This window comes from Engystomops pustulosus, chromosome 7, assembly GCF_040894005.1.
Source record: "Engystomops pustulosus chromosome 7, aEngPut4.maternal, whole genome shotgun sequence".
NCBI classification, from domain to species: Eukaryota; Metazoa; Chordata; class Amphibia; order Anura; family Leptodactylidae; genus Engystomops; species Engystomops pustulosus.
In genome coordinates, this window is record NC_092417.1 from 132,979,637 (window position 1) to 133,007,363 (window position 27,727).

At 43.5% G+C, this 27,727-nt stretch overlaps 1 protein-coding gene across 3 annotated transcripts in view; it reads left to right on the forward strand.

Annotated features, from left to right (window-relative positions):
* Window positions 1-603: 603 nt before the first annotated feature.
* Window positions 604-27,727, forward strand: part of PACS1 (phosphofurin acidic cluster sorting protein 1) — a 70,396-nt gene continuing 43,272 nt past the window's right edge. For 2 of the 3 annotated variants that reach the window (XM_072117863.1, XM_072117865.1), the window contains exons 1-4: window positions 604-843; window positions 23,501-23,588; window positions 25,460-25,549; window positions 25,939-26,064. In XM_072117863.1, the coding sequence (XP_071973964.1) occupies window positions 662-843; window positions 23,501-23,588; window positions 25,460-25,549; window positions 25,939-26,064 (486 nt within the window). In that variant the 5' untranslated portion in view covers window positions 604-661. The remainder of the gene's footprint in view (window positions 844-23,500; window positions 23,589-25,459; window positions 25,550-25,938; window positions 26,065-27,727) is intronic. The other variant, XM_072117864.1, reaches the window with a different exon arrangement.

The following is a 27,727-nucleotide window of genomic DNA, read 5'->3' on the forward strand; positions in this document are numbered from 1 at the left end:
TGAATCTTCAGCATGGAGGGGCTCTTGGAGCCTCCCCAGTAGCCCTTCTGGCTCTTTAGCATAATTTTAAAAGTTGATCTTAGAAGAAACTTTTAAGCCATGCCCAGTATAAAATGAGATCAAGGTCACTAATAATAAATCTGGATGAAGGTCACTATGTCAGCTCTGGGCTCATATAAGAGATCTCTTGTACGTTTAGAAGATTTCCTCTATTTTATCCGGGATTTGCTGCAGAAAGCCCTGTATACAATTCATGGAGTTGAGCTATCCCAAGGAAAAAAGTGCCATGAAAGAGACGTTTATCGAGATAAAATGACAGCGCTGGTGACGTCTCCATATTAGGATATCGTGTCTGTTCTGCTATCCTAGACCCCACTCACACAGGTGGCGCAATGAACACTCAGGACGCTATCAGTCACCCATCCCAGCGGACGTGAGGCGGTCATGCTCTGACACTCCACCGTCATTGGATGACTCCGTCATGACGTCAAGGAAGTAAGCCTCGCCCGTAAACATTGCCTCACACCGCTGATTGGTGCGCAGCAGAAAAGGTTCACGACCGAGTGACGTCAGTCACTGTTTGGCCGCGCCTCGCCCTGTCACGTGCTTCCTTCTTATCCTGCCATTGGTTGTTGTTTCAGTCTGCTTTGCTCTCTGCGCCATGTCCGAGCGCTCTGTGTCAACGGGGCCCTCGGGGGCCACGGTCATGGCACCGCAAGGGGGCGCCACACTTGGTGGTGACTTGCCAGTTACTGGGCCCACCCCGACAGCTGGAGGTCCGGTCCGCATGAACTTGTACGCGACCTGGGAGACTGACAGAGGCAGCGCGGCCTGCGTACCCAGGTATGACGTAATTACGTAACATGACGTCATAACAGCTGCTTATAAGTGTGCAGGAGTAAGAAAACACTCGTTATGTGATAATGCATCCTGAGCCGAGAGGCTCCTGTGGCTCCCCAGCTGCTGAGCATCTGTCAGGGAGAGCTGCAGAGAGTATAGAGGTCATTTACACAATATAATACACACCTCCCAACCTCTGGGGTGATGAAAGGGATAAATAGAGTGGCTTAGGGCCACTTATTTTACCCCCCGCCCCCAGTATGCCCACACAGTATAATACTTAGAATAATGGCCCATTCCCCCAGCTCCTCCTATTGTGGCCCCTTTCTCTGGTCCTCTTCTTATTATGAACCACTCTCTGCTCCCCTCCCCTTTTTATTGGTCCCCATTTATCTGCTCCCCTTCCTTATTATGTCCCCCTCTCATTGTGCTCACCTTCCTCATTATTCCCTCCTTCTCTGTTCCCCACTTATTCTGCCCCCCCCCCTCTTCTCCCCTCTTATTATGTGCCTTAACTGCTCCGGCTCTTATTATATATTATAATATACTATATTTCATATCCTCTGAATATAGTGCCTCCCTGTCTTCCATGCTTACTTATATTGTGGCCTCTCTCCCCTCCTGGTTATTAAATAAAAAAAAACTTTACTCACCTTTCCATCGATCTCCGGCAGTCCTGCTTCTTCCTCTCCCCAGAGCTCCGAGATGAAGAGGCAGAGACCAGTCAATGGTACCTCCTCCTCTTGGTTGCCCCGCCCATCCTCATCTCAGCCCCAACGAGAGGAGGAAAGAGGACTGCAGGGGAATGATGGAAAGGTGAAGTTTTTTTTTTTCTTTAATAACCAGGAGGGGTGAGAGGCCACAATATAAGTAAGCATGGAGGACAGGGGGCCACTATATTTAGACGATCTAGAATGTAGTATATTATCTCAAAACAGAGATGGCAGCAGGAATTGGTCCCACCACCCGGTCGTATGTGTGCACGGGACATTCTCCCTACAGCCCAGTACAGACAGCGCCCAAAGTACGGGACTGTCCCGCCGAATCCAGGACGGTTGGGAGCTATGCAATGTATTAAAGAAACGACTCATTATCCGCAGGAATTTCACATATTAAACTTTACTAAAGGGAAATTTTGCTCTTATAATGCATTATGGTGGGCCTTACTGAGACTGTGTTCTATGTGTCCAACACGAACAGACGTAAGAGGACTGCATGGTTAAAGGTCCTTCTCATTTTAAAATTTGGTGGGTGGTTTGGGTAGCCATGGGCCTCCTAGAAGGCTTGGTCCCCGGGTACCGCCCAAACCGCCTATGTTATAATCCACTACTGGAAGCAAGTAATGGAAATAAACAATCCTACCATCGGAAGCATTGGGCAGCGTGTTCATTTCTAATACATGAAAGAAGAGTCTGTAAACAATCAGTTCATTCTAGATTGTGATATTTGTGTACATGAAATCCATGTATAAGAGGAAAATAGGAGTGCCTCCTGCACATGACCATTGTTTGTCCTCAATCAGTGGCTGTAATGGCCATATTTGTATAATCAGTATTTTTATTTGGTTACAGCTGTATGCGCCATGTGTAATCCGTGTCTTCCAGGAACCAGTGATTGAGCTAAGCCAGCCCATTAAAGGGGTATTCCCACAAAGACTAGATTCTTAACCCCATAGGTTGATGCCACACAAAGCGTTTTTGATCCGTTTTTTTAAGCATGTGTTTTTGTCAGGGTCGTAATCGACAATTAACCGGTCCAGTCAGTCACCTCCAAATTAGATAGAGCAAGTGTGCACGTTTTCAAGATTAAAACCTGAGATAAGATTATTCAGGTTTTAATCTTAAGCAAGCTCTTCACTCTAGCTTTCATGACAGCAAGATTGATTTTATTTCCGTGTTTGTAGCTTTTATACAAAAGAGAGAAAGGTGTGGTTATGTGTCATACAGCATCATAATGGGGAAGGGTTAAGCAAATTTGTCTAGCATCCGATGTGCCCTGGTTGGTCAGTTCCAGTATCTGGGCAGATAATGTCCTGGGCATTGAGTTTCGATATGAGGGATGAAGCCTTTTTGGAATCAGGAATGTTGTTCTTTTCCTGGAAATAGGGTGTTGGCTGTGTGGATGCCGGCGCCATCTTAAGTAACATATCTGAGCATATTGCTGAGGAGGAAAAACTTTAGTATTTGCCAGCTATATAAAAGTATAAAAATATAAAGCTATAAGCTCATGTACAGATATTCCCCTTCACAATCCCCCCTAAATACTAAATTTTTCCTCTAACGTACCTTCGAGGTTGTCCATGAGTGGGGATAGGTCGGGGTGGGGCTGCTTCACAAACTTCGGGCAAGGCCTGCCCTTTCAGCAAGACCTCACCTCCTGCTTGCACTACGCTAACTTACACTCATGGAGTCCTCCCATCTTTCCCTAAATTAGCTCCATGGATGGGGGATTGGGCGATCGTGGTTTATTTTGGGGCATATTAACCCATAATGTGGTTAATCCTGAACCAATGTGGCACGAGCTAAAGAACATCATGTATATAGAAAGGATATGTTTCCTCATGGTGAAGCCGGGTCTCTTCTGCAGTGGGAGGCGTGTGTCCAGGTGGTTTTCCCCTCAAGTTTAACTGCAGTGGGGATGACAAGAATCACAGTGTATGGACCGTCAAACCTTGGGTCCAGGCAGTTCTTGCGGATGTACTTCTTTACGTATACCTTGTCACCTGGTTGGAAGTAGTGGACCGTGTCACCTGTGGATTCAGAAATAGAAGCAGAGACTGCAGAATGTGTGTTAGACAGTTCTTTTAGACAGACGGACAACAAACTTAACAACTTTATCCATCCCCTCAGCTAACTGCTGCTCCCTAACTTCTGACAACTTAGGAGGTGACCCAAACAGAATCTCATAGGGAGTGAGACCATGTTTGGCTTGAGGGGTATGTCTGACATGGTACAGGGCAATGGGCAAGAGTTCTGGCTATTCCTTAGGGTTTTCTTGTGTCATCTTGAGCAGTTTGTTCTTCAAAGTCCCATTCATCCTTTCAACTTTTCCTGAGCTTTGAGGATGATACGGCGTGTGGAGTCCTATATTGGCTCCTAGCATCTGCTATAGTTCTGTGTAGATTTGTCCGGTGAAGGCTGGTCCTTGGTCACTTTCCATTACCTGAGGTACTCCAAATCTGCAGGCAATTTCAGTAATCAGTTTCTTGGCTGTGAGCTTGGCAGTCATGTTGACAACTGGGTAGGCTTCTGGCCATCCTGAGAACATGTCCACAGCTACTAAGGCATATTCATATCTTCCTGACTTGGGAAGCTGAATGTGGTCAACTTGGATCCTTTGGAAAGGGTAGTCTGACTTGGCCAGGTGCTGGTAGGGCACTTTGGTCGTGGGAGCTGGGTTGCAGGTAGCACAAATGGAGCAGGCCTTGATGTAGGCATTCACAGCAGTAGATAATCCTGGAGCAAAATACATCTTCTTGGCATAGCCTAGTGCTTGGTTCTTTCCTCTGTGCGTTACCCCATGAGCCCAGGCAGCAATGGCGGGGTACAGTTTTCTAGGGAGACAGACAAGTCCTTGCATTGTCCAGAGTCCATTCTTATAAGCAGCACCCCATGTTTTCCATGCTTTATGCTGTTCTTCTGGGGCCATCTTTTGTTCCTCTTGTAACTGAGCAAGGGTAGGAGAGGTGGTCCTTCCCTCTTCCTCCTTTTTCTTCTTCTGGGCTCTAGTGGCCACCATACAAGGGTAGGTCATCTCTTGTTTTTCCTTCGGGACCCTTTCCAGCCACTCGGATGACACATTCCCCATGGCAGCTGGCAGCTTCTTTGGCTGTGCAGTCAGCCAGGTAGTTTCCTCTGGTTGCTTTAGAGTTCACTTTTCCGTGAGCTTTTACCTTGATCACTGCCACTGCCACCTTGGTAGGCAGTTGTAGAGCTTCCATCAGGCTCTTGATGAGGTCTGCCTGCTTCACTGGGGTACCTGCGGCTGTGATGAAGCCTCTGTTCTTCCAGATTATTCCAAAATCATGGGCAATGCCATGGGCATACCTTGAGTCAGTCCTGATGTTCAGTCTTCCCTTTGGCCAAAGTACAGGCTTCCTTGAGGGCTATCAGTTCGGCTTCTTGAGCTGACATGGAGGCTGGTATGGCTTCCGCTTTCACCACCTGTGTTTCAGTGGTTACCGCATAATCTGTATGGTACCTTCCAGACTGGTCTGCAAACCTGGAGCCGTCTGTCCAAAGTTCAAGGTCAGGATGGGGTAATTCCTGGGTAGTTACCCCTGGAAGCGTTGAGGTATCATCAAGAAGAACTTGTAAACAGTCATGAGGATCTTCAACTTCTGGAGCAACTCCTGGGTCAGCTTCTTCCCCCCTGGAATGTGGAAGGAGAGTGGCTGGATTGATGACTGAACAACATTTGAAGGTGATATGGGAAGGCAGAAGTAAAGAACACTGAAGTCTGAGGTGTCTCTGGTGGGTCAGATGTCTGGGTTGGGTCTGAGAAAGAACTGCCCCAGATCATGAGAAGCTTGAATGATGAGGTCATGTCCCAGGACGATGTCAGCAGTCTTGTCTAGGAGTGCATGGGCGGCATGAACTGCTTTCAAAAAAGTAGGAGATGTTCTGGCCACAGGGTCCAGACGGCAAGAGTAGTAACCAATAGGACGTTGTCTCCCAGCATGCTGTTGCGCCAGGACACCAGTTGCATGTCCTTCACTTTCAGAAACAAACAGGTTGAAGGGATGGGTATAGTCTGGAAGTTCCAGAGCAGGCGCTCTGGAAATGGCCATCTTCAGTTGGTGGTGACAGTCTTGTAGATGTGGGAGGACCAGAGGTGATGCATCCAGGGTTGCATAAGCCTGGATGCATCTGGAATCCATTGTCTGCAGTAGGTGATGAGTCCCAAAAAAGACTGGAGTTGGTTAATGGTGGAAGGAAATGGTAACTTGGCAATGGCCGATTTCCTGTCTTCTATGAGGTGTCTGGCCCCTTGAGAGACACAATGTCCAAGGAAAATGACCTTTGCATGACACCATTGAACTTTATCCTTGGAAACTTTGCAGTTGGCTGTAGAGAGGTACAGGAGGAGAGACAATGACTCTTGCTCCAGCAGTTGTTTGGAGTCAGCACAGAGGAGAAGATCATCCACATACTGTAGGAGAGTAACTTGAGAATGCTCAGCAATCCAGGGAGACAAGACAGTCTTCATAGCCTGAGTAAATTTGTTAGGGCTGTTCTGGGCACCCCGTGGGCACCTTGTCCAAGTGAGTTGGCTTCCACAGGAGGTAAAGGCAAACAGATAACGGCACTTCAGGTGTAAGGGTACACTGAAGAAGGCATTAGCAAGATCGATGACCGTGAAAACCTTCGCAGAGGGTGGAATGCTGGCCAGCAAAGTGTTGGGGTTGGGTACCACCGGAGTTTCCAATACGGTAGCTGCATTGATTGCTCTGAGGTCCTGGACTAACCTGTACTTGGGTGGTGATCCCTTGGGGGTCTTCTTATGGACAGGAAATAATGGGGTGTTGCAGGAAGAGGTACAGTAGATCAAAACACCTTGCTTGACAAGGGCCTGAATTTGGGTGGAGAGGCCTTGTTCTTGAGCCATCTTCAGAGGATACTGAGGTATCCTCGGGGGCTGTGCCCCTTCTTTTAGATATACCATCACTGGAGGGACTGGTAGAAGTCCTACGTCATCAGGTCCAGTAGACCAGAGTGAGGAGGGGAGTTGGGCTGAGACCCGGTTCGGGACTCCATAGAAGAGATCAGGTTGATGAATTTGCTGAAGCATCAGAGGGAGAGCTCTAAGTACACATCTGTCCATAGTTCCCTCTTCTGTCTTGGGATTACGTAATTCAAGCTGAAGACCTTGGGGGGTAGAACTGATAGAAGCTCTGAGATGTTGGAGAAGGTCTGCCCACAAGAGGTTGACGGGGCAGGTATCTGACACCAGGAAGCGAGCCATGACATCAGGGAAAGGTCCAACGGGGACAGGAATAGTGAGGGGAGAATCAGCAGTGGTGCCAGTAATGCCAATACAATCCTGTGGTCTTGGTTCTTGATATCTTTGGTCCTGGTACCTGGGCTCATCATGTGATCCTCTATAGTCATCAGGTCTGGGTCTATTCTGGGACCCTCTATAGTCATCAGATCTAGGTCCACTTTGGCGCAGTCTGTAATCATCTCGGGGGCGTTGACTGGGTCTGGACCTGCAGTCTCTTTTGAAATGGCCTTGTCTTCCACAAATCCAGCAGGTAGGGCGAGGTCTCTGGTTGTTGAATCCAAAGGGTCCTTGCAGTTGTGGTGTCTGCCACGGATGAGATGCATGGGGTACTGGTGGCTGAGGGTAGTAGTTGACAGGCATAGGTGGTCCTGTAGGGGCTTGCTGTACCATAATAGGAGCAGGGACCGGTTCTTCATCTGAATCACTGTCCATTGAAGTGGTGGTCATCAGCATCACTTCCTTTTTTCTTCTTGTCTCTCTCCTTATGTTGAGCTTTCTGGAATCCTTTGATTATGGTTACAGCATCCTTGAATCCTGCGGATAGGATTTCTGGACGAGTGGCAAGAACTTTGTCTTTAAGTTCATCTTGGAGGCCCTCCACTAGGGCCTTTACAAGCATGTGGGCTTGGATCTTATTATGGAGGGTGAATCCGAGATCCTCAAATTGTTGAGACAGTCTGGAGGAGTACCTGTCCTCAGGTTCATCTTTTTCCTGCTGGACGTCCTGGATAGAACCTGCCTGTTTGGTGAGGGATTCCTGTGCCCAAGTCTTCATCTGGGAACAGAAGTCCAACCCTGACTGGTAACTGTCCTGGTCCGGTACTGCCGAGGCGTCCAGATACTTCAGGATGACCTGCAGATAAGTGTCAGGAGTTTTAACAGTAACCATATTGTAAAGATCCCTCCAGGTGGCACCATAGATCTGGCGGTTCTGCTCCAACTTACGCAGAAACTGCATAGGGTGTTTATCCGGGTCTGGGAGTTTACTGATGATAGTGTCTAGTTGCGTGGGTGTGAAAGCCACGTACCTAGTAGGTTCACTGGTGAGGGTCTTGCTCTTCAGGGGAGCTTCTGCTGTGACAGTAGTCATGTTTAGGTCAGGGAGTGTATGAACACTGGGTGTGACTGTGGTTTTCTTCATCTGGGACTGCAGGGTCTCCACTGTTCGGTAGTTTGCTGTCCACACTGTTCCTCTTTCCCCCTCTGGGGTGCCTGTGGGGTAAGCAGTGGAGGCTACGGTGGCTTGGTGTGTGAAAGTCTGGTAGAGAGCCGGGCCCCGGACTTGGGAGGGTCAGTTTCCCAGTCATCTCCGCTGTCTGCTATAGCGGCACGTCTATCTTGCAAGCGACTGTAGAGTGGGGACCCTTGCAAAATTTCAGGGGTTATTTGGACTTGAGGGGCCGGCTGATCCTGATCACGCTTTTTGTGAGCACGGGTGTCATACTGGATTGGAAACAGGCCTAGCGCCTGTGAGGGGTGAGATGAACTTTCTTCCGAAACGCTTGGGCCTTGGTAGTAGGCCCCGGAAGAAGTGAGGATACAGTGGCTGCACCCGGGTCTCTGCAGGAGTACCAAGATGGCCACTGCCGGAAGAGGGGCATATTCTGGATTGCCAGCTTTCTTTCTGCCAGATATTTGCCTGTGGCTGAGAAGCAGTGGCCTAGGAAGACCACTTTCTCCTGGCAGTACTGGAGTTTGTCTTTGGAAACTTTGCAACCCTTCTGGAACAGAAAACACATAAGGTCAATAAATGCATCCTGGCAAACAAAAACAGTAGGTCCTCCGCATACTGAAAAGGAGAACATCCAGTAAGGGGCTAGTCTGCCAGTCTACTCCCTGTAGGGCCGTGGGGTATTGGCTGGGTGAGTTTTACCCCCCTTGTGGGAATCTACATCAGGTATACTGGAATATTGAAGTGGTAAAGGCAAATAGGTACTGGCAATTTTCATGTAGGGGCCCAGAGAGAACATTTGCCAAATCAATAACAGTGAATAATATGTCACTCTCAGGGACTGCTGCCAGTTTGGGCTAGGGACCACTGGGCTTCAGTACACTCATTGGCAGCTTGGAGGTCATGGACCATGCTACATGTATCCAGCTGTTCTTTCCGGGCCTTTTCCTTAACCGGGAATGGGTTAAAATCATCATCGGGCTAGCAGGGGAGAGTTTTACAATGGAAAGCACTAACTCTATTTGGAAGGGGGGGACTGTTCTGGCTGACATCCTTGCCCGTAATCACCCCCCTTGTCCTGCCCTGTTGGGGCCGTCTCCGCCACTCACTATAGTAATGTCTCCTCCCCACAGTCGAAACACGCCCACTTGGGTCGGTCGGTTGAGACTTCCGGAAACGTTGTCAATCTGACTTTGCCGTGGTCTGTGAAACTGGTCTCTGTTTCCCTCTGGCTTTCAGTCCCTGTATACATAAGTCTGGTAGAGATGTCTCCAGTCGTTAACACCTTTGGTAACAACCCATTACAAAACAGATGTACACTACACTGTCAGGTCATCAAATCTTCCATTACCGTGTGCGTCTTGCTTTATCTCATCCAGACATATAGGATTCTCTTAACTATCTATAAACTTCTGGCCAGACTCCAACATCTCAACAAAATCCAGGTACACTTAAGTTGGTTTTTAATCAAAAAGGAACAACAGTCAGTCATAGGCTCTGTAATACAGTCAGTCCTAGGCTGTGTAATACAGTCAGTCATAGGCTCTGTAATACAGTCGGGGGGCTCGTTCTTGCTTAGTCTGTTGTGCTGTAAGCGTCAAGGTCAGAACAGAACACACACTGATAACACAGCTCAGGCAGAACCGTAGATTTTTGGAGAACTTCAGCGTCAAGGTCATTTACATGTCTTCAGAAAACAAAACGCAGCTACACAGCCCCCAAGATCTCCCTCTCGTTAACCTCTTAAACGCCAGAAAGCAGGTACCAGACACGTTGCAACACTTTTTTATAGTAATTTTTCTGCAATGTCGGGATCAAATAAATTTTTAACTATCAGAGATGACCATACCCAAACAAACAGCGTTGCACATCCAAGAATAATCTGAACAGAGAACTGAAATAAGATGAAATCATCTCAGCCGGCGTTCTGAGCCCTGTTCAGGCCCTTCAATGGTGCTTCACTGCTACCCACAACCAGTGTTTATGGCTGCCAATAGTAGGGTCATAGGTAATTAACTTTCAGGGACTTGAAGGGAATATAAATTAAAATGGCCACCACTGAAAAATAAACTGTCTTAAAATGGCGTCTACCGGAAGAGGGGCATGCCCCACTTCCGGTGGATTTGGGGCTGTGTCTAAATGGGGCGTGGAGCACCACACTGACGACAAGTCTCCACCCCATCCGGGTTCTGAATTCCACATACGTCACATGTCCACCCCTCCGGACTTGAACCGGCGCCATTATAGGGCGGTGGCGCACCAGAAGGAACGGCGGCCATTTTAGATACATCTTTTTCATTACAATTTTTAACACTTTGTGATTCACATTTTACATATCCGTAAGTCATTTCTGCCCCTTCACTGCCACCTTCTCCTTTCTTGCGCTGACTCTAACAGCCCCTTATCCTCTAAGGACCCTTTACTACCATCTAAGATGGTCTTCCACAGTGTGGGCTGTAATCTCCCTGACTTCCCTGGCTGTTCTACAAACTTGTACAAGTCTTTTGCATATTTCACATATTTCTTTCCTTCTCTCTGCTCCACTATCTGGGTTGCCATCTGTGCTCCCGGGGGGAGGCTGTGCTCCTTTCTCATGAGACGTAACATTCGGTCTAACTAAATAGAGTACTATGTTGGCGTGGCCACTCGCTCAACACAGCGATCCCCGTTAAATCAAAATCCTTTCCACACGTGCGCCACGGTGTTACTCTGTCCTAACCAATATACAGGCTAACACGGTGGTCTGGTCCCCAACCAGAATAACGGTATCCACTACGGTACTCTATGCAGGTAACTCTCCTAGTGAGAAGTTCCTACTGGGTTATACTCCCCAGCTCGCCTTATTTTAGGCCTAGACACCCGTCATGGCGTATTTCTCTACTCTGACGGCCGATGTCACTAGACATTACTTAGTTACGTCTCTAAATATTCTTTTCCTGATCACAATACAACTTTAAATAACCAGACGGCAACACACAAATTTACTTCACTGTCCAGGCAGAAATTATCAGTGACTGATGGAGCGGGGGTGGTGTTTGAAAACGAAACTAAATCGTCTTCCTTGCTGTGTCACGGTTCTGAGCGTAGCGCTGAGACAAAGAGGAGCCCACCACTCAGACAGTCACCCCGCAGACCCGTAGAGTCCGGAGACTACTACCTCACGCCCTCGGATACACAGATAAGTACTATATATATATTATATACATAGACTTACCGTGTTCCTGTGAGATTGATCAGATCTCCTCCGGGAGCGTCAGGGGTCATCCACCGGGTGTTAGTGCGGGTCCCCGGGGGCTCAGAGGCTCAGGCCACGCCCCCACAGTTGAGCGCCAAATTGTCAGGGTCGTAATCGACAATTAACCGGTCCAGTCAGTCACCTCCAAATTAGATAGAGCAAGTGTGCACGTTTTCAAGATTAAAACCTGAGATAAGATTATTCAGGTTTTAATCTTAAGCAAGCTCTTCACTCTAGCTTTCATGACAGCAAGATTGATTTTATTTCCGTGTTTGTAGCTTTTATACAAAAGAGAGAAAGGTGTGGTTATGTGTCATACAGCATCATAATGGGGAAGGGTTAAGCAAATTTGTCTAGCATCCGATGTGCCCTGGTTGGTCAGTTCCAGTATCTGGGCAGATAATGTCCTGGGCATTGAGTTTCGATATGAGGGATGAAGCCTTTTTGGAATCAGGAATGTTGTTCTTTTCCTGGAAATAGGGTGTTGGCTGTGTGGATGCCGGCGCCATCTTAAGTAACATATCTGAGCATATTGCTGAGGAGGAAAAACTTTAGTATTTGCCAGCTATATAAAAGTATAAAAATATAAAGCTATAAGCTCATGTACAGATATTCCCCTTCACATTTTCAGTCCGTTTAAAAACCCATCCGTTTTTTGACCGTTTGCCATGCGTTTGGCTGCTTACAACCTGTTTATCTATTAAAATAATTGGAAAAAACGGACTGAAGACGCATACTTAAAAATGGACCAAAAACACCATGTGTTGCATCACCCTTAGCCAGTTTGCATGTTTAGGCTCAGCCCGATTTTTAAAAATCTAACCAGTGTCTCTTTGTGTCGTAATAACTTTTTAACACTGTAACTTAGCAAACTGATTTTGAGATTGTTTTCTTGTGACACATTGTAGTGTATATTAGTAGTACAATTTTGCTGATTGGTCTGTTTTTTTGGGGGTAAAAATTCTACATTTTAGAAAAAATTTGAAAAAAAAATAATTTTCTAACTTTCAAATGTTCGCGTTTTTTGACAAAAAGTTATACTACAATTTTTTTTTGGGTAGAAAACTTTTGCTCTTTGTCTTCTTTCTATTTCCATCATTTTTTAATGTTTGCTATTTTAGCAAAGGTTAGAAGGTTTATTGTTTTAGTAGCAAGTTCTCAAATCCTTGCACTACTCCCTCCTCCACGCACGGCGTGCACTAACGATACGTCATGACAAATATCTGTCAAGACTTACATCACTGAAACTGGCCAGTCTGCATTGACTGGCCAGTTTCAGCGATGGAGAACGCAGGACCAATATATATCAGACGCAGAGCACCAACGGGTTAAATGTACTTAGGATAACAAAACAACACTAATTTCTCTAATTCACTGTTATTACCAAAAATGCAGCATTTCACAGATATAATTCCAACCTGTCTCTATCAGTCCTGCTGTACACAATTTTGGTTGCCCCTAGACCCGACCTTGTATCTTCTGACTTTAGCGTCGGAAGACATCTTGCTTTCCTGTTTGACGCTGAGCTCCTCTCTGCCTCTAGCTTCTTTTGTGTTTATTTCTGGAAAAAAATGAAATTTTCAAAGTTCTCTGCTTTTCAGGTACTTGGTGATATCACCTAAATAACTTCATAACTAACATTTCCCAAATGTCTGCTTTATATTGGCATGGTTTTTATAAGTCCCCATTGTCTGAGCCACAAACACAGATTAGGATAGTACCTTGTAATGAAGGGGAGTCCTTGCATTTTACCAAAATATAAGGACTCCCTTTCTGTGGAGGGAATCGGTGGGCAATGCAGGCCCATTTCACGTCTTTTGAGCCCAAACTAGTAGTGGTGAGACACGCGAACAGGTTAAAGTCTTTCCATTACACTTTATCTCTCTGTAGTAAGTATTTGCGCACAATAAGGTTATATAACAGTTTTTTTTTCCTTGCACCTAAATTTGTGACTTTTACAACCGTTTTACACTGATGCGCCAGAAGTGGTGTCTGAAAAAGTCACAAATTATTGCAATTGTAATAAAAAGTAAAAATTTGTTCCGCAAATAAACTGCAGTGTAAGCATAGGCAATGGCTTGGTTAAACATTTGAGACTTTTGTGCGACTTTTCAGACCAAAGTCTCAAAAAACCATGCATGTCGCTTTTATCAATCACTAAGATAAATCAGGCAAGCCCAAACCATACAAGAAATTCCAAAAATTTGATACACATTTCCAGACTTGGGCTGATGCCAAACATTTTGTTTTTTCATTTCCATTTTTCACTCCCCACAATCAAAAATATATATACGGTAAACACGTACAGAGCTCTATGATGGCTTGTTTTCTGCATAACAAATTGCACTTCATAGTGACAGTATTTAGTATTCCGTGTCATGTACTGGGAATGACCAAATGGCATGTCTACTTTGTTCTTTGGGACGGTGCAATCACATGGATAACAAATTTGTATAGGTTTTAGAATGTTTTCACACATTTACAAAAATTAAAACCTTCTGTACAAAAATCTTCTGTACAAAAATGATTTTACTTTGATAGATCAATTATTTTCGGACATGGCGATACCTAACGTGTTTATGATTTTTACTGTTTATATTTATATCAGTTCTAGGGAAAAGGGGGTGATTAGAATTTTTAAGGTTTTTCTATTATAATTTTTTTTTACTTTTTTTTATTTATACTTTTACTGTTTTTTGGACCCCCTAGGATACTTTAACCCTAGGTTGTCTGATTGATCCTACCATATACTGCCATACTGTAGGGGAATTTCCTCCTCATTCATTACAATGTGCGAATCGCACATTGTAATCAATGGGTTAAAATGAGACAGCCTCTGGTCTTCGGAAGACCAGAGGCTGTCATGGCAAACGATCTCCACTCCCCAATGATGTCACCGAGAGTGATGATCTCCAACAAGATAGAGGCGCCCATAGCACTGATTTTGGGTGTTACCGGTAAGTCTTTGCTGCGATATGCAGCAAAGACTTACCAGCTATGGAGAGGGCTCAGCCCGTGAGCCCTGTCCATGCACCCGCAGCCGACCCATGACGTGCTATTACGCCACGGGTCGTTAAAGGGTTAAAACGCATGCGTTTTTTATATTTGCTGTACGTTTTGTGCTTTGAACCTGTTTATCTCCATTTCTAGAAGTGTAGGCAGCTGAGAAACAGATTAAAACCAGCCAAACTCATGGTACACATTCAAAACCCCATGCTTTAAAACGGTCCAAAAACACAATGCGATCTCCATGAAGTTTCTTAACCCCTTAAGAACCAAGCCATTTTTTGTTTTTGCATTTCCATTTTTCACTCCCCACCCTCAAAAATCTAAAAAGTTTTTTTTATTTTTCCCTGTAAAGAGCTCTGTGATGGCTTGTTTTATAATGTTTTCCTACATTTACAAAAATTAAAACCTCCTGTACAATAATTTTTTTTATCTTCTGGCACTAATAACCACAGAGCTGTGAGTGGTGTAATTTTTTGCGACTTTTGATGAAGTTTTCAATGTTTCTATTTTTATGACTGTACAACTGTAAATATTTATATTTTTCGAAATGGCAAAAAAGTGCTATTTTCGAATTTTGGCTCTATTTTCCTTTACGGGGTTAAACACAGTGAAAACCCATTATTATTTTGATAGACGCGGTGATAGCTAATTTGTTTAGGGAAAATGGGGTGATTAGAATTTTTAGTTTTTTTAACACGTTAGCGACGCTAGACGATATAGATCGTCTTTTTCCGCGAGTACTTCGCGCAAAAAGACGATCTATATCGTCATACGTTGAAACTGTCACCATGTGTAAACACATGGTGACAAGTCCGTGACGACAGCTGTCAACGACAGCGGATCGTCACGGACATCGGGCCAGGGACCTATCACAGCCGTCCCTGCCCGACGATCACTGTGATTGGTCAGGGGATCAAGCCTGACCAATCACTGTTAAAGAGGGAGGGAAGAGCTGGTTCCCGGGTCTGATTCTGTCATATTTCATGACAGAAGTGACAGGATCAGAGCCGTGAACCGAAGCTCTGTCCCCTCAGTGTGTGAAAAGTTCCCCCTCACATACAAATACCCCCTAAAACCCAATCCGACCCCCTCCACACCCCTGTTCTTCATCTTTATTCAGTGTGACAGCCGGAGCTGTCATTTTTTTTTTTTGTGTGATCAGAGCTAGTGATTAGGGCTAGTGATTAGGGCTAGTGATTAGGGCTAGTGATTAGGGCTAGTGATTAGGGCTAGTGATTAGGGCTAGTGATTAGGGCTAGTGACTAGGGCTAGTGATCAGGGCTAGTAATTAGGGACAGTGTTTAGGGATAGTGGTTAGGGCAGCAGAATATCTATAGTGATTAGGGTTAGTGATCAGGGCTAGCGGTTAGGGATATATACTGTATACCGTATTTTCCGGGCCATTAGGCGCACTGGAATATAAGGCGCAACAGTCCGATGCGCCTTATATATGTAATAATTCCATATATAAGGCGCATCGGACTATAAGGCGCAGGGTCGGGGGCGTGGCGGAGGACCGGGGGCGGAGCGGGGACGCGACGGGACACGACGCCGAGAAGAGACGCGGAACGCGGGGAAGGTGAGCGGGGAAGGTGAGGGGGAGGTGGAGAATAGCATACTTACATAGGTCCCCGCTACCGGAGACATCAGATCTCCAGCGGGAACTGCAGACCACGCGGCAGAAGTTGTTTGTGCCGCGTGGTCTGCAGTTCCCGCTGGAGATCTGCTGTCTCCGGTAGCGGGGACCTATGTAAGTAGGGTCCGCTGCCCTCCTATAGGGCGCACCGGACTATGAGGCGCACTTTGGATTTCCAAGGAAATCCAAGGCTTTTAGGTGCGCCTTATAGTCCGGAAAATACGGTACACAAAAGCAGTATATAAAATTGTACATTATTACATATACTTACACCTACACAGACCTTCAGCGTTTGTATCCCTTCCTGTGCTGACATTTCAGTTACTGTTTCTTGTTTTATCATAAAATTTAAAAAAATTAAAAAAAATACTAAAAAACTTAAAAAAATACAAAAAAAAATATAGTTTCTAGTTTTATAGATATAGTATCAGTTTAGTACTGTAGGGGTACATTATTACATATACTTACACCTACACAGATCTTCAGCGTTTGTATCCCTTCCTGCGCTGACGTTTCAGTTAGTTTTTTGTTTTATCATAAAATAAAAAAACCTATTAAAAAAATACTAAAAAAATACAAAAAAATATAGTTTCTAGCATGGCTAAATGGGTGTATTCTGCGGATGAGGCCCATGCCTACATGTGTTCAGATACAGACACTGCAAGTAATGAAGAACACTATCTAATGTCCTCCTCTAGTGACAGTGATGAACCCTCACAAAGGCGCAGTAGGCAGAGTAAAGAGCAGTCAAGTGACCCACGTTGGGAGCCCCCAAATATGTTTTCTCCCCAAATTTCAGCATTCAGTTCCAACCCAGGAATAAATATTAATACAGATGGGTACAAGGAACTTGATTTTTTTAACATTTTTTTACAGAGGAATTTGTAGACCTAATGGTTACACAGACAAATCTGTATGCAGAACACTTTCTGGCCGGTCACCCCACATCTTATTATGCTAGAAGCCAGAGTTGGCACCCCACTAATGCCACAGAATTAAAAAGATTCTGGGGGCTCTTTCTTAATATGGGACTTGTTAAAAAGCGTAGCATCCGGTCATACTGGTCCAGTGACGTTTTATACCACACACCAATGTACAGGGCTGTAATGACAAGACCACGTTTTGAGGCGCTGTTAAAATTTCTGCATTACAGTGATAATAGTCAGTGTCCTGCTGCTGGTGACCATGCCCAAGACCGATTGTACAAAATTAGGCCAGTAGTGACTCATTTCAATGAGAAATTTATGGAGGCTTACACCCCACAAAAAAATGTAGCCATCGACGAGTCACTTGTACTTTTTAGAGGTAGGCTTACATTTAGGCAATATCTGCCAAGCAAAAGAGCTAGATACGGGATCAAAGTTTACAAGCTCTGTGAAAGTGAAAGCGGATACACCTACAAATTCCGTATTTATGAGGGAAAGGACTCCCAGATCTGTCCACCTGAGTGCCCCCCTGTCCTAACCACAAGCAGTAAAATTGTATGGGATCTTTTATTCCCCCTGATGGGCAAAGGCTATCACCTTTACATAGATAATTTCTATACAAGTGTCCCTCTCTTTCAGTGCCTCCTTGAAAAAGGAACAGTGGCCTGCAGAACAATAAGGAGGAATCAAAGAGGCCTCCCAAAAAATCTGGTGGACCTTAAATTGAGACGGGGTGAAAGCAAGTCCTTGTGTCAGAGTAACATCATGCTGACAAAATATAAGGACAAGAGATGTGTTTGTCCTCACATCTATCCATGCAGATTACAGCACCCCTGTCTCTGTTAGAGGAGCCAATGCCACAGTCCTCAAGCCAGTCTGCATACAGGAGTACAGCCAACACATGGGAGGGGTTGATCTAGCCAATCAAATGCTACAGCCATATAATGCGATTCGCAAGTCCTGCACTTGGTACAAAAAGGTTGCAGTGCATTTAGTGCAAACTGCATTGTATAATTCCTTTATTATTTACCGCAAGACCTGGCAACAAGTAACTTACGTGGCATACCAAGAACAAGTAATTAAGCAATTACTGTTCCCAGAGGGTGAAGAGGGTGCGAGCACATCCCATACTAGTCACGGCAGCAGAATTGTGCCAGGACAACATTTCCCATCTGAGATACCCCCCACAGAAAAGAAAAGACGGCCATACAAAAAATGCCGTGTGTGTTACAAGAAGGGAACACGCAAAGATACCGGTTATCCAGAGGTCGCACTAACATTTTTCCAGAAGGGTAATAATACTCCTCTCACAATTTTTGAGGAGTATTTTTAACCCAGGAGGAGTACGAAATTTTCACTACTAAATGTATAACTCCCAGGCGTATATATAGTGTTAAGAGACATCTATTAATACAAGGAAAAAGTTACAGCTCCTGTTTTCTGTGCTTAAAAGGGTTTTCCCACAAATTCAAGTTAGGCCATATCCACGGGATAGGGTCTAATTTGAATTCTCAGGAAAACCCCTTTAGGGAGCATGCACACGTTTTTTATGCTTTTTTGACGCATCCAAAGGCTTCGCTTGTTGAAGTAACACTGCGTTTTAGCAAATGCAATGGAAACGCAATGTTACTTTAACATGTGATCAAGGTTGAAGCCTTTGGAATGCGCCAAAAACGCAACACATCGTGTGAATGCGCCCTCAAATAGCAAGTATGTATTAAACGAGTGGTGCACAACATTTTTATGGTGTGTTCACACATGACGTTTTCAAACACATAAGAACAGCTGAGAAGAGATTTGCATAATTACATTGCTGTCAATATTGTGTTAACAAAACGCATGCATCAACGCAATGTGGACAGCAATATAATTAGGCAAATCTCTTCTCAGCTGTTGTGATGCGTTTGAAAACGTATGTAATAACCTCACCCTTAGGGCGCTGTCCCACGTTGCGTTTGCAAACGCAGACAAAACCGCGCCCACCGGGGCGGTCCGCGGTCCGATCGCATCGACGTTTCTATGGAAACGCCTGCGATCGGGTACGAGCCGCCTGTGTTTTGCGTTAAATTAATGCAATGCACCGGCGGCTCGTTCCCGATCGCAGGCGTTTCCATAGAAACGCCGATGCTATTGGACCGTGGACCGCCCCGGTGGGCGCGGTTTTTTCTGCGTCTGTGTTTGCAAACGCAACGTGGTACAGCGCCCTCAGGCTACATTCACACTACCATATGGGGGCGTATGTAAAACCACAAGCTTGTGGCTGTACATATGTCCCCAATAGATGGCCACACAGTACACGGGAAAATGACATGTCTTTCCCCGTGTTACGGCCAGTACCCAATGCATTTCAATGGAGAGGGTCAGGGTCACCTCCTCCTCCTCTCCATGGTGCAGAACGTTTGTGTGAATGCAGCCTTATTGTCTACCCAGCGGACTATGGCTGACGGCGGCCCCCAGACCAGTCTGGGGCTGATGCTGCTGAAATTTTATTTAATTCGGTTTCTGCGGTTTGGGAACATAACCCCCTTTTTTTTTTTTTCCATTATACAGGGGCACATTTAGGGAGGAACACATAATATATGTGTTCCCTGCTTTTCTTTTATATAGATGACAGATAACAGTGATCTAATGGTAAGAGCCCATTGGATCACTGTCATCAGTGATCTGTATACAGAGACATGCAGAGAGGATGCACAGCACCTTCCCTGCAGCCTCTCGCTGTATACAGGGGCCGCTGTGACAGGGGACCGATTATTATCAGTCCCCTGTCACAGTACACGATCGGGCTGTCACATAGACAGCACGATCCTGTTACTGGCTGTGTGCACGATCGCACACCGATCAGGAGCACAGCCCCGGTAACAGATATCCCTCCCCCACCCCCCGCTCGGCTCCTCCATCTCTCACCCCCCGCTCGGCTCCGCCCCCACCACTCGCTCGGCTCCGCCCCCACCACTCGCTCGGCTCCGCCCCCACCACTCGCTCGGCTCCCCGCGGGAGAGGCACAGACGGTGAGCTGGAAGTCCCTCCCTGTCCTGGCTCCAGCCACTCAGCGCTGCGATCCTGCAGAGAATATCTTGCAGGATCGCAGCCGGCAGTGTCACCGCTTGGGAGCGGCTGCTCACAGGAAAATCACCAAGCGTATTAATACGCTTGGTGATTTTTTTGGGGAGTAAATCAGCCTCTAAACGCGTCTATGACGCGTGTAGAGGCGTTATCGCGACCTCTGCGGTTATCAATGCGAAACTTGCCCAGATAAGCCAGGGTTGTGCATCAAAGACTGTTTTCGTGCTTACCATACTTCGCTGGAATATTAATTTTATTGTTATTTTGTCATTTTTGTTATTTTTACATGATCCTGAACAAACATGCCCAAAATTTCATTGCAATGTTGGCCATTTACAAAGTGATATTATACCTAAAATTTAAAACCACATTTCATTTAATTTCATTATACCCCTAGATGAATACAGAAGGAACAAGTGTTCTTCACAACATATGCAAATAGATTTTGCCTGGATTTAATTTTACTAGCACCAAACAAAACTTTCATTATACCCCTAGATGAATAATTTCTGCTTTCTGGGTGTTGTTTTCAATAAGGTTCACTTATGGTGGTGTTACATTATTCTGTTAGCTCAAATTTACTATAAGTGTGGAATGGGGCCTATAATTCACTGTTGCTTTATTCTGGAAACCTTTAAGGGTTTTGTTTCCAAAATGGGGTCACTTGTTGGGGTTTTTAACTGTTTCCATTCCCAAAAGTCTTTGTAAATGAAAGGTGTGACATAAAACTTTCAGGAAAATCTACTCACTCATAACCAAATGGTGCTCGTTGGCGCTCTGTTCTGTGCCCTGCTATATGCCCTAAAAGCAGTTTACACCCACATGTGAGGTATTTCTGTGCTCAGGAGGAATTGTGCAATAAAATGGGGTGTGTGTTTTTTGCTACAACCCATTGTAAATTTGTACATTTTAGGCCTAAATTAATATATTAGTGAAAAAATTTTTTTTTCATAATTTGACTTCCACATTATTTTAATTTTTGTGAAACACAGAGGGGGTAGAAAAGGCCATTATACCCCTTAATAAATTCCTTCAGGGGTGTTGTTTCCAAAATGGGGTCACTTGTTGGGGTTTTTAAATGTTCCCATTCCCCAGAGTCTTTGTAAATGAATGATGGTGACCTAAAACAGTTTCAGGAAAATCTACCCACTCATAACCAAATGGTGCTCGCTCTGTTCTGTGCCCTGCTATATGCCCTAAAAGCAGTTTACACCCACATGTGGGGTATTTCCGTGCTCGGGAGGAATTGTGCAATAAAATGGGGTGTGTGTTTTTTGCTACAACCCATTGTAATTTTGTACATTTTAGGCCTAAATTAATATATTAGTGAAAAATTATTTTTTTTTAAATTTTACTTCCATTTCTCTTTAATTCCTGTGAAACACCGAAAGGGTTAAAAAAAACTTCTAAAAGTGGTTTTGAAAAGCTGGATGGGAGCATTTCTGAAAATGAAGCCCTTTCTTAATTGCAATAGTCCATAAACACGGTTTCCAAATTTTCCTATAAATTGCTGTTACTATTGTAAGTCTGCTAACATCCTAGAAAAATGTAAGAATGTTTACAAAGTTATTACAGTATAATGCAGAGCTATGATAAATGCTATTTATTAAGTAATTTGGATGGTAAGACTGTCTGTCTGAAAAAAAAAACCTGTAAATTAGAAAAATTGAAGATTTTTTTTTTTATTTTTTTGCTACATTTCCCCTTTTTTAACAAAAAACATGAATCATATCAACTAACATTTACCACTGACATAAAGCACAGTGTGTCAAGAAAAAACAATCTCAAAATAACACAGATAAGTTAATGTGTTCTGAAGTTATTATCAAACAAAATGATACATGTCAGGTCTGAAAAATAGGCTTGTGTCCTGAAGGCCATTTTAGGCTGTGTCCTTAAGGTGTTAATATAATTTTTTTTTTCCTTTTTTTTTTTTTTTTCTATTTTTCAGACCTCCTAGGGTACTTTAACCCTAGGTTGTATGATTGATCCTTCCATACTGCAAATTTGCGGCCGCATACACATCCCCCAGATGGCCGTGTGAATGTATCCTCTGGCTGCATTCACAAATTCCCTTTTCAGCCCCAGTATTTGGTGATACAAAAGAGTTAATTTTGCTTATCCTACCAGTAGTTTTCTCACCCAAATTATCGTACTTACTACCTCACATTTCCCATAACTTTGTTTTATGATGGCATAATTTTTAAAATGTCCTTTTATTTTATTATGACATTAGAAGGCCAACAAATCGATGAACAATTTTTGTTTTTATTTATTGAATTTTTTTTTTTTAAATGTAAAAACTTTTATTTTACATTTCCACTATAGAACATGATCAAACAAGCAATCAAATTGCTTGTTCTTGATAATAACCTGATTCTCCCTGTGAGGCAGAATTAAGCCCTAGTTTTTGCAAAAATAGGCCTTTAAAGTTATGCAAACAAGCCTGAAAGGCTCCAGGCTCCATTAATGCCTGGGGCACCTCAGGCTCATTTGCATAATTTTATTTAAAAAAACAAGGGAATAAGAAGCTAAAAGAAGAGCGTGTTTTACCATTGCAGACACACACCAGTAGTCAGTGTTCTTGATTTACAATCCTTCATCCTGGTGGTAGATGTCCTTAAACCCTGTATTGCAGTATATGGAGAATGTACTATAGATCTGTAAAAGCGTGTCACTGGCGCTCTGCTGCGGAACTTCAGCAGAACTTGATTGTTGCTCCCCGATGACTACACAGGAAGCGACAGCCCAAGCCATATGCCCATAATGGGTTAAAAAGGTTTTCCCACCAAGCATGTTAGGCCCAATCTGCAGGATTGCTTATCGGTGGACCCTCGTTCTAGTGATCTGTGGGGGTTTCATCACTGAGTCCCCACCGATCTACAAGTCCTGGCTCTGTACTGTGGATGTGCAGCAGCCCCTGCAAACTTTCTCCTGATCTGACAGTTTGTGTGATAGACAATTGTATTAACCAATTAGCATTTTCCTATGTAGTAAAAGAAAGTGCTCATTGGTGCTTTCCTCTACTATACATGAAAGCTCATAACAGTCCTACAGAAACTGGCTAGTGGCAGGCACAGCTGATGGTCTGGCTGTGCTGTCAGCAGTGTCTATGAAGGAGCGGGAGGACATCCTAAAGGCAGTGAGCATGTTGTGCACTGCTGAAGCTCCTTGCTGTGCAGAGGGATCGGACAGTGGAAGGATAACACAGTGCTTTCAGCACTAAGTTTTAAAAGGAAGCATCTGTGCATGATAGGCCAAGGCAGAGGTGAGGGAAGGATGGACAGAGCCACCACTAGGAGGAGCCATAAAGTATATCATAGTTTCATTTACAAGTAAGGAAACATCATTTTTTTTATATATGTCAAAGGCTAAAATTTCAAGATTTTTTTTTACATCACAAGAGGGAATAATAATATGATTCTCCATATCATACAAGAGAGTGCTGTAAGTTTACAAGTGAAGATTCTAATGTAAGGTTAGTTTAAAAAGTGTGATGGACTGTAAATCTGCTGTGAGAACAGGCCCACAAATGATAACTGAACCAAAGCATTGGAAATTGATGATATGGAATGAGAATTATTTTACTGAATCAATATCTAATTTTATCCCAGGCTCTTCTCTCTGACGTTGCGAAAACTTGTGATGCTGAAGGATCTGGATAAGGATTTACCATCGGTTGTTATTGCTGTGAAGCTGCAGGTAATTCGACCTCCATATTTCTGGTATTTGTTGCCTTGGGCAATCTCCTCTAAAATCTACAGGCCCCTTACAAGTATTCCTAGCACACAGTCAATCAAAGGTTAACCGGACTTTGAGATAATTGAAACCATGTACCTCCCCAGCAAAAATTGGCTCTTAGGCCATGGGGATTGGTCATTTAACTTCTTTTTTTTCGGCTGTAGACCTCGTCTTTAAATCTGTGTCAAAACCTATATGCAGTCTAAAGATTGATTGAGTTGTATGTAAATCTAATATATAAAATATAGTGTGTGTATGTGTATGTATGTCTGCTAAAGGAATCTACACCGTTTCATTTACCGTCACCAAATTTTGCACAGCTGCTCTCTGTGACTCAGGGAACGTCATAGACCAATTTTGACCCCAAATTTTCACCCAGCGCTTTCCAATATCCACTTATTACCTGCCATATACAGGAGCCATTGCCTGCTTCTGCTGTGGCAGTTGGAAGCTGAGCCCTGATTGGTTGCTTTTCTGCCACAGGTCATTGAGTATAAGACACTTACGTGTGAGGTAAGATAGAGACAGAAAGGGGGTGATAGAAGTGTCTGAGGTAAAACTATTTCAGTTGCCCATGGAAACCAATCAGAGATAAGCTGTAATTTTATAAACAGCTGTGGGAGAATGAAACTTGAGCTCTCATTGGTTGCCATGGCAAACTAGAGCAGTTTGCTCTGACACTTCTGATAAATCTCACCATAGACAAAGTGACAGTTGGAGACAGAGACAGTGAGTGGAATGAGAGCGCCGGAGGCGGTCAGTGGATTGAGAGCACGGAGGTGAGTGGAATGAGAGTGCCGGACAATCTATAGATACATATAAAATATTTCTTGTTAACCCATTCTATTTTGTTATAGGTAAGAGCAGTTATTTACTATCCTGGGCAACGCTGGGAGCTACAGCTAGTGTCCTATATTTTGTAAAATACCATTCTATTTTCTATTTTCTATATTTCCTATATTTTGCTGGGTTTTTTTTTTTGCTGAGCTTTGTCTTTCCACAATGCTTTTTATCCATTGCATTTCATGTTTAAATGCAAAGAGAGTATTTCCCCTGTGAACACTGTGCCCCTCATTTTTGCACTGAGCTAAAAGACTTCCTTAAAGGTTCCTATACTCTTGCTGTACTTCATTATGCTTCTGGTTTCATATAGATATTTCCTGGCACATTTTCTAGGAATACAATCTTCCATGGGCCTTCATCTTTTCTCCATCTCTCGTCACACAGTCTCCGGAGAAGTTCAGATGATTGTGATACCTTTGCAATTTTTTGTAGAGAATGCAAAGATTCTGTACACTTAACATTGTTGGGCTACCTGCACACAACATGCAGTTATGTGGGTAGCCGATGGCAGCACATAAACAGCACAGAGTTTTTGAGACGGTCTACTACTAGTTTAGATCATACAAACCTGAAGATAGTATTGGTAGCAGCTCTGGAGATGTGTGTGGGCATACCTTGTGTGTTGTTTATGTTGTTTGTAGTATGAAACTAGAACATTAAAGGTTGTATTTATATTACAGGATTGTATCTGGACGCATGAGGAGTCTCCTTACACAGCTGTATTCTTAGATCTTTGCATTTAAAATGCGCCCCAGCAGCAGTCCAGCTGCAATCCTGGAATTTAAATATTGTTCAGTCCTGCTGGTTCTAACAATGTACCCATGTATGATTGCACAGATCTCCTGGGTTGCTGCCTAACACTAAATGTAACTTTCTATGGTCAATACTTCTGGTAGATTTAATTTCAGAAAATATGCTCAATGTACAGTTTTTTTTTTTTAAATAGTAACTTATATTATTTATTAGGTAATATTTTTTTCTGTCTGTAGGGTTCAAAACGAATTTTGCGCTCAAATGAAATCTCTCTTCCAACTAGTGGAGTTTCGGAGACTGAACTACAGCTTACATTCTCGCTTCAGGTAAGTTTAAAAAGCCTTCTTTGTCCATAGGTTTTCTAGAATTTCTATTGTAGTAAAGTAATTATTATATTATATATAAATTTATGTTCTTTGTGGGTTTTTTTGGATGTTCTTCCTTAAGTCTGAAGTTATTTTACTAAAAGCTGGTATAGTGATCCAAACAGATTGTTTTCAATCTCTTTGCTCTCTGAGCAGAGGAGTACAGGTGACAGTCTTCTATTGTATAAAGTGGGAATGAGCAGGGATTAAAAATGGCAAGTTCTAATCATTTTTATAAATTTTTTTTAATTCTGAATCAAGTATTTGCAGTATTCTAATCCATGTTATTATATCCATGTTATTATGTCAGCCTGTGTATATTTTATTTTGCCGGCTGTTTTCATCCTTAGTATCCACATTTTTTAAAGAGAAATGCAAATCGCTTACAAATCATGTTACAGCGTCGAAAGCGTTACAAGAATCGTACTATCCTGGGTTATAAAAGCCTGGCTGTAGGAGTTATAAACATGGCAGAGGTAAGGCAGTTGTTTGAATGAATATGTAGAAATTGGAATGCACTTTTTTACAATAGTTTAATATAAAAACAGACCAACACCAGTGGGTGATATTGAATAATGAAAGAAAGGATTTGTATCATTGTTATCATAAGTAACTGCAAAAAAAACACTTTACATTTAAATAAATATTCAGAAAAATAAGATGATTTCCTTAAAGCAAAATTCCTGTGAAAAATTACCGTATGTCCCCACAGTAATGCCTCCTCTTTGCTTTAGTCAGACACCATCTTGTCTTCAAAATGGATCTGTCAGGGCTATTAACATCTTAATTGAGAACAGATCCTGTTTCAGGGGGCACACACCAGGAAGTTAGTATACTTGGGATCAAACCACTAAATCCATATAAGGTTGATTTAATCTATGTGGCCAAAAAAATCTGATACAGACCGTACCCTACTAAAAGGGGGTATTCCCATGAAGACAAGATTCTTAAATATACTTAGGATAACACAAAAAAATAACACATTCTCTAAATCACTGTTATTAACAAAAACATACCCTATGTTAAAGGTGCACCATAAAAAAGATGGTGAACTCTGTCCGACGCACAATCTTAGTGAATCGCCGCACGCAGCATTATAGACAGACTATGCACTTTTAGTGAACTCCAGTAACCTTGTAATTAAATGTGTCCTATTGTGTCTGCTTCCTCACTCTGGATTTTTACACCGACCATCACTGAGTTATAGGAGCTAAAACAGCAATAAAACTGAGTAAGATTGTAAGTAAGGGGATTACAAATGATCTTGTGTAAACATCACAAGGGATTAAAATTTTAAAACTTTCTTTCATGGGAACGCCGCTCTAAAGGGAACCTGTCACCACATTTTTCACAAATACAGGTAGTGCCAGGTTCCTATAGAGCCCTAGTAACTATCTGACACGTTGCTTTTAGCTAAAAATAGTTCCCCCTCTGATTCGCATAAAATTAGTGTTATAAATTTGCCTGGATCTATGCATCTTTGAACAAGTCAAGTGGCGTGGCCTAATGTCATGTGACCAGGGTGACATCATCAAAGGTCCTTAAACTACTTAAAATTAGCAACCTGACCCCATGTACATCTGACCACATAAAACAATCACAGCAGCCTCCATGGACTTCTACTCCTCTCCCAGCAGGCTGCTGTGATTTCATGCGATAAAATATGCTGTGATTTCATGAGATATTTGCTTGGTGTACAGTTTCTAATGCTACAAAAGCTATAGGACCTGTGATAATGTCACCCTGGTCAATTGACATTAAAGCTGCATACAGAGATAGCAAGGGGAGGAGCTACTGGATTCAGCCTGAGGAGGCCACGCCCACCTCGACTCGCCATGTTTAGATACCAGGTAAAAGTTGAAAATATGGGAATCTCAGGGGAATTATTTTTAGCTAAAATAAGGGTGTCAGTTAGTTGCTAGGGCCCTATGGGAACCTGTCACTACCTGTATTTTTGAAAAATGTGGTGACGGGTTCCCTTAAAGCTACTTAACATTAGCATACTGTACCCCATGTACATATCTGACAACATAAAATATCATAGCAGCCTCCATGGACTTCTACTCCTCTCCACGCTCCTGCTGTGATTTCATGTGATACAATATGCTGTGATTTCATGAGATATATGCTTGGTGTACA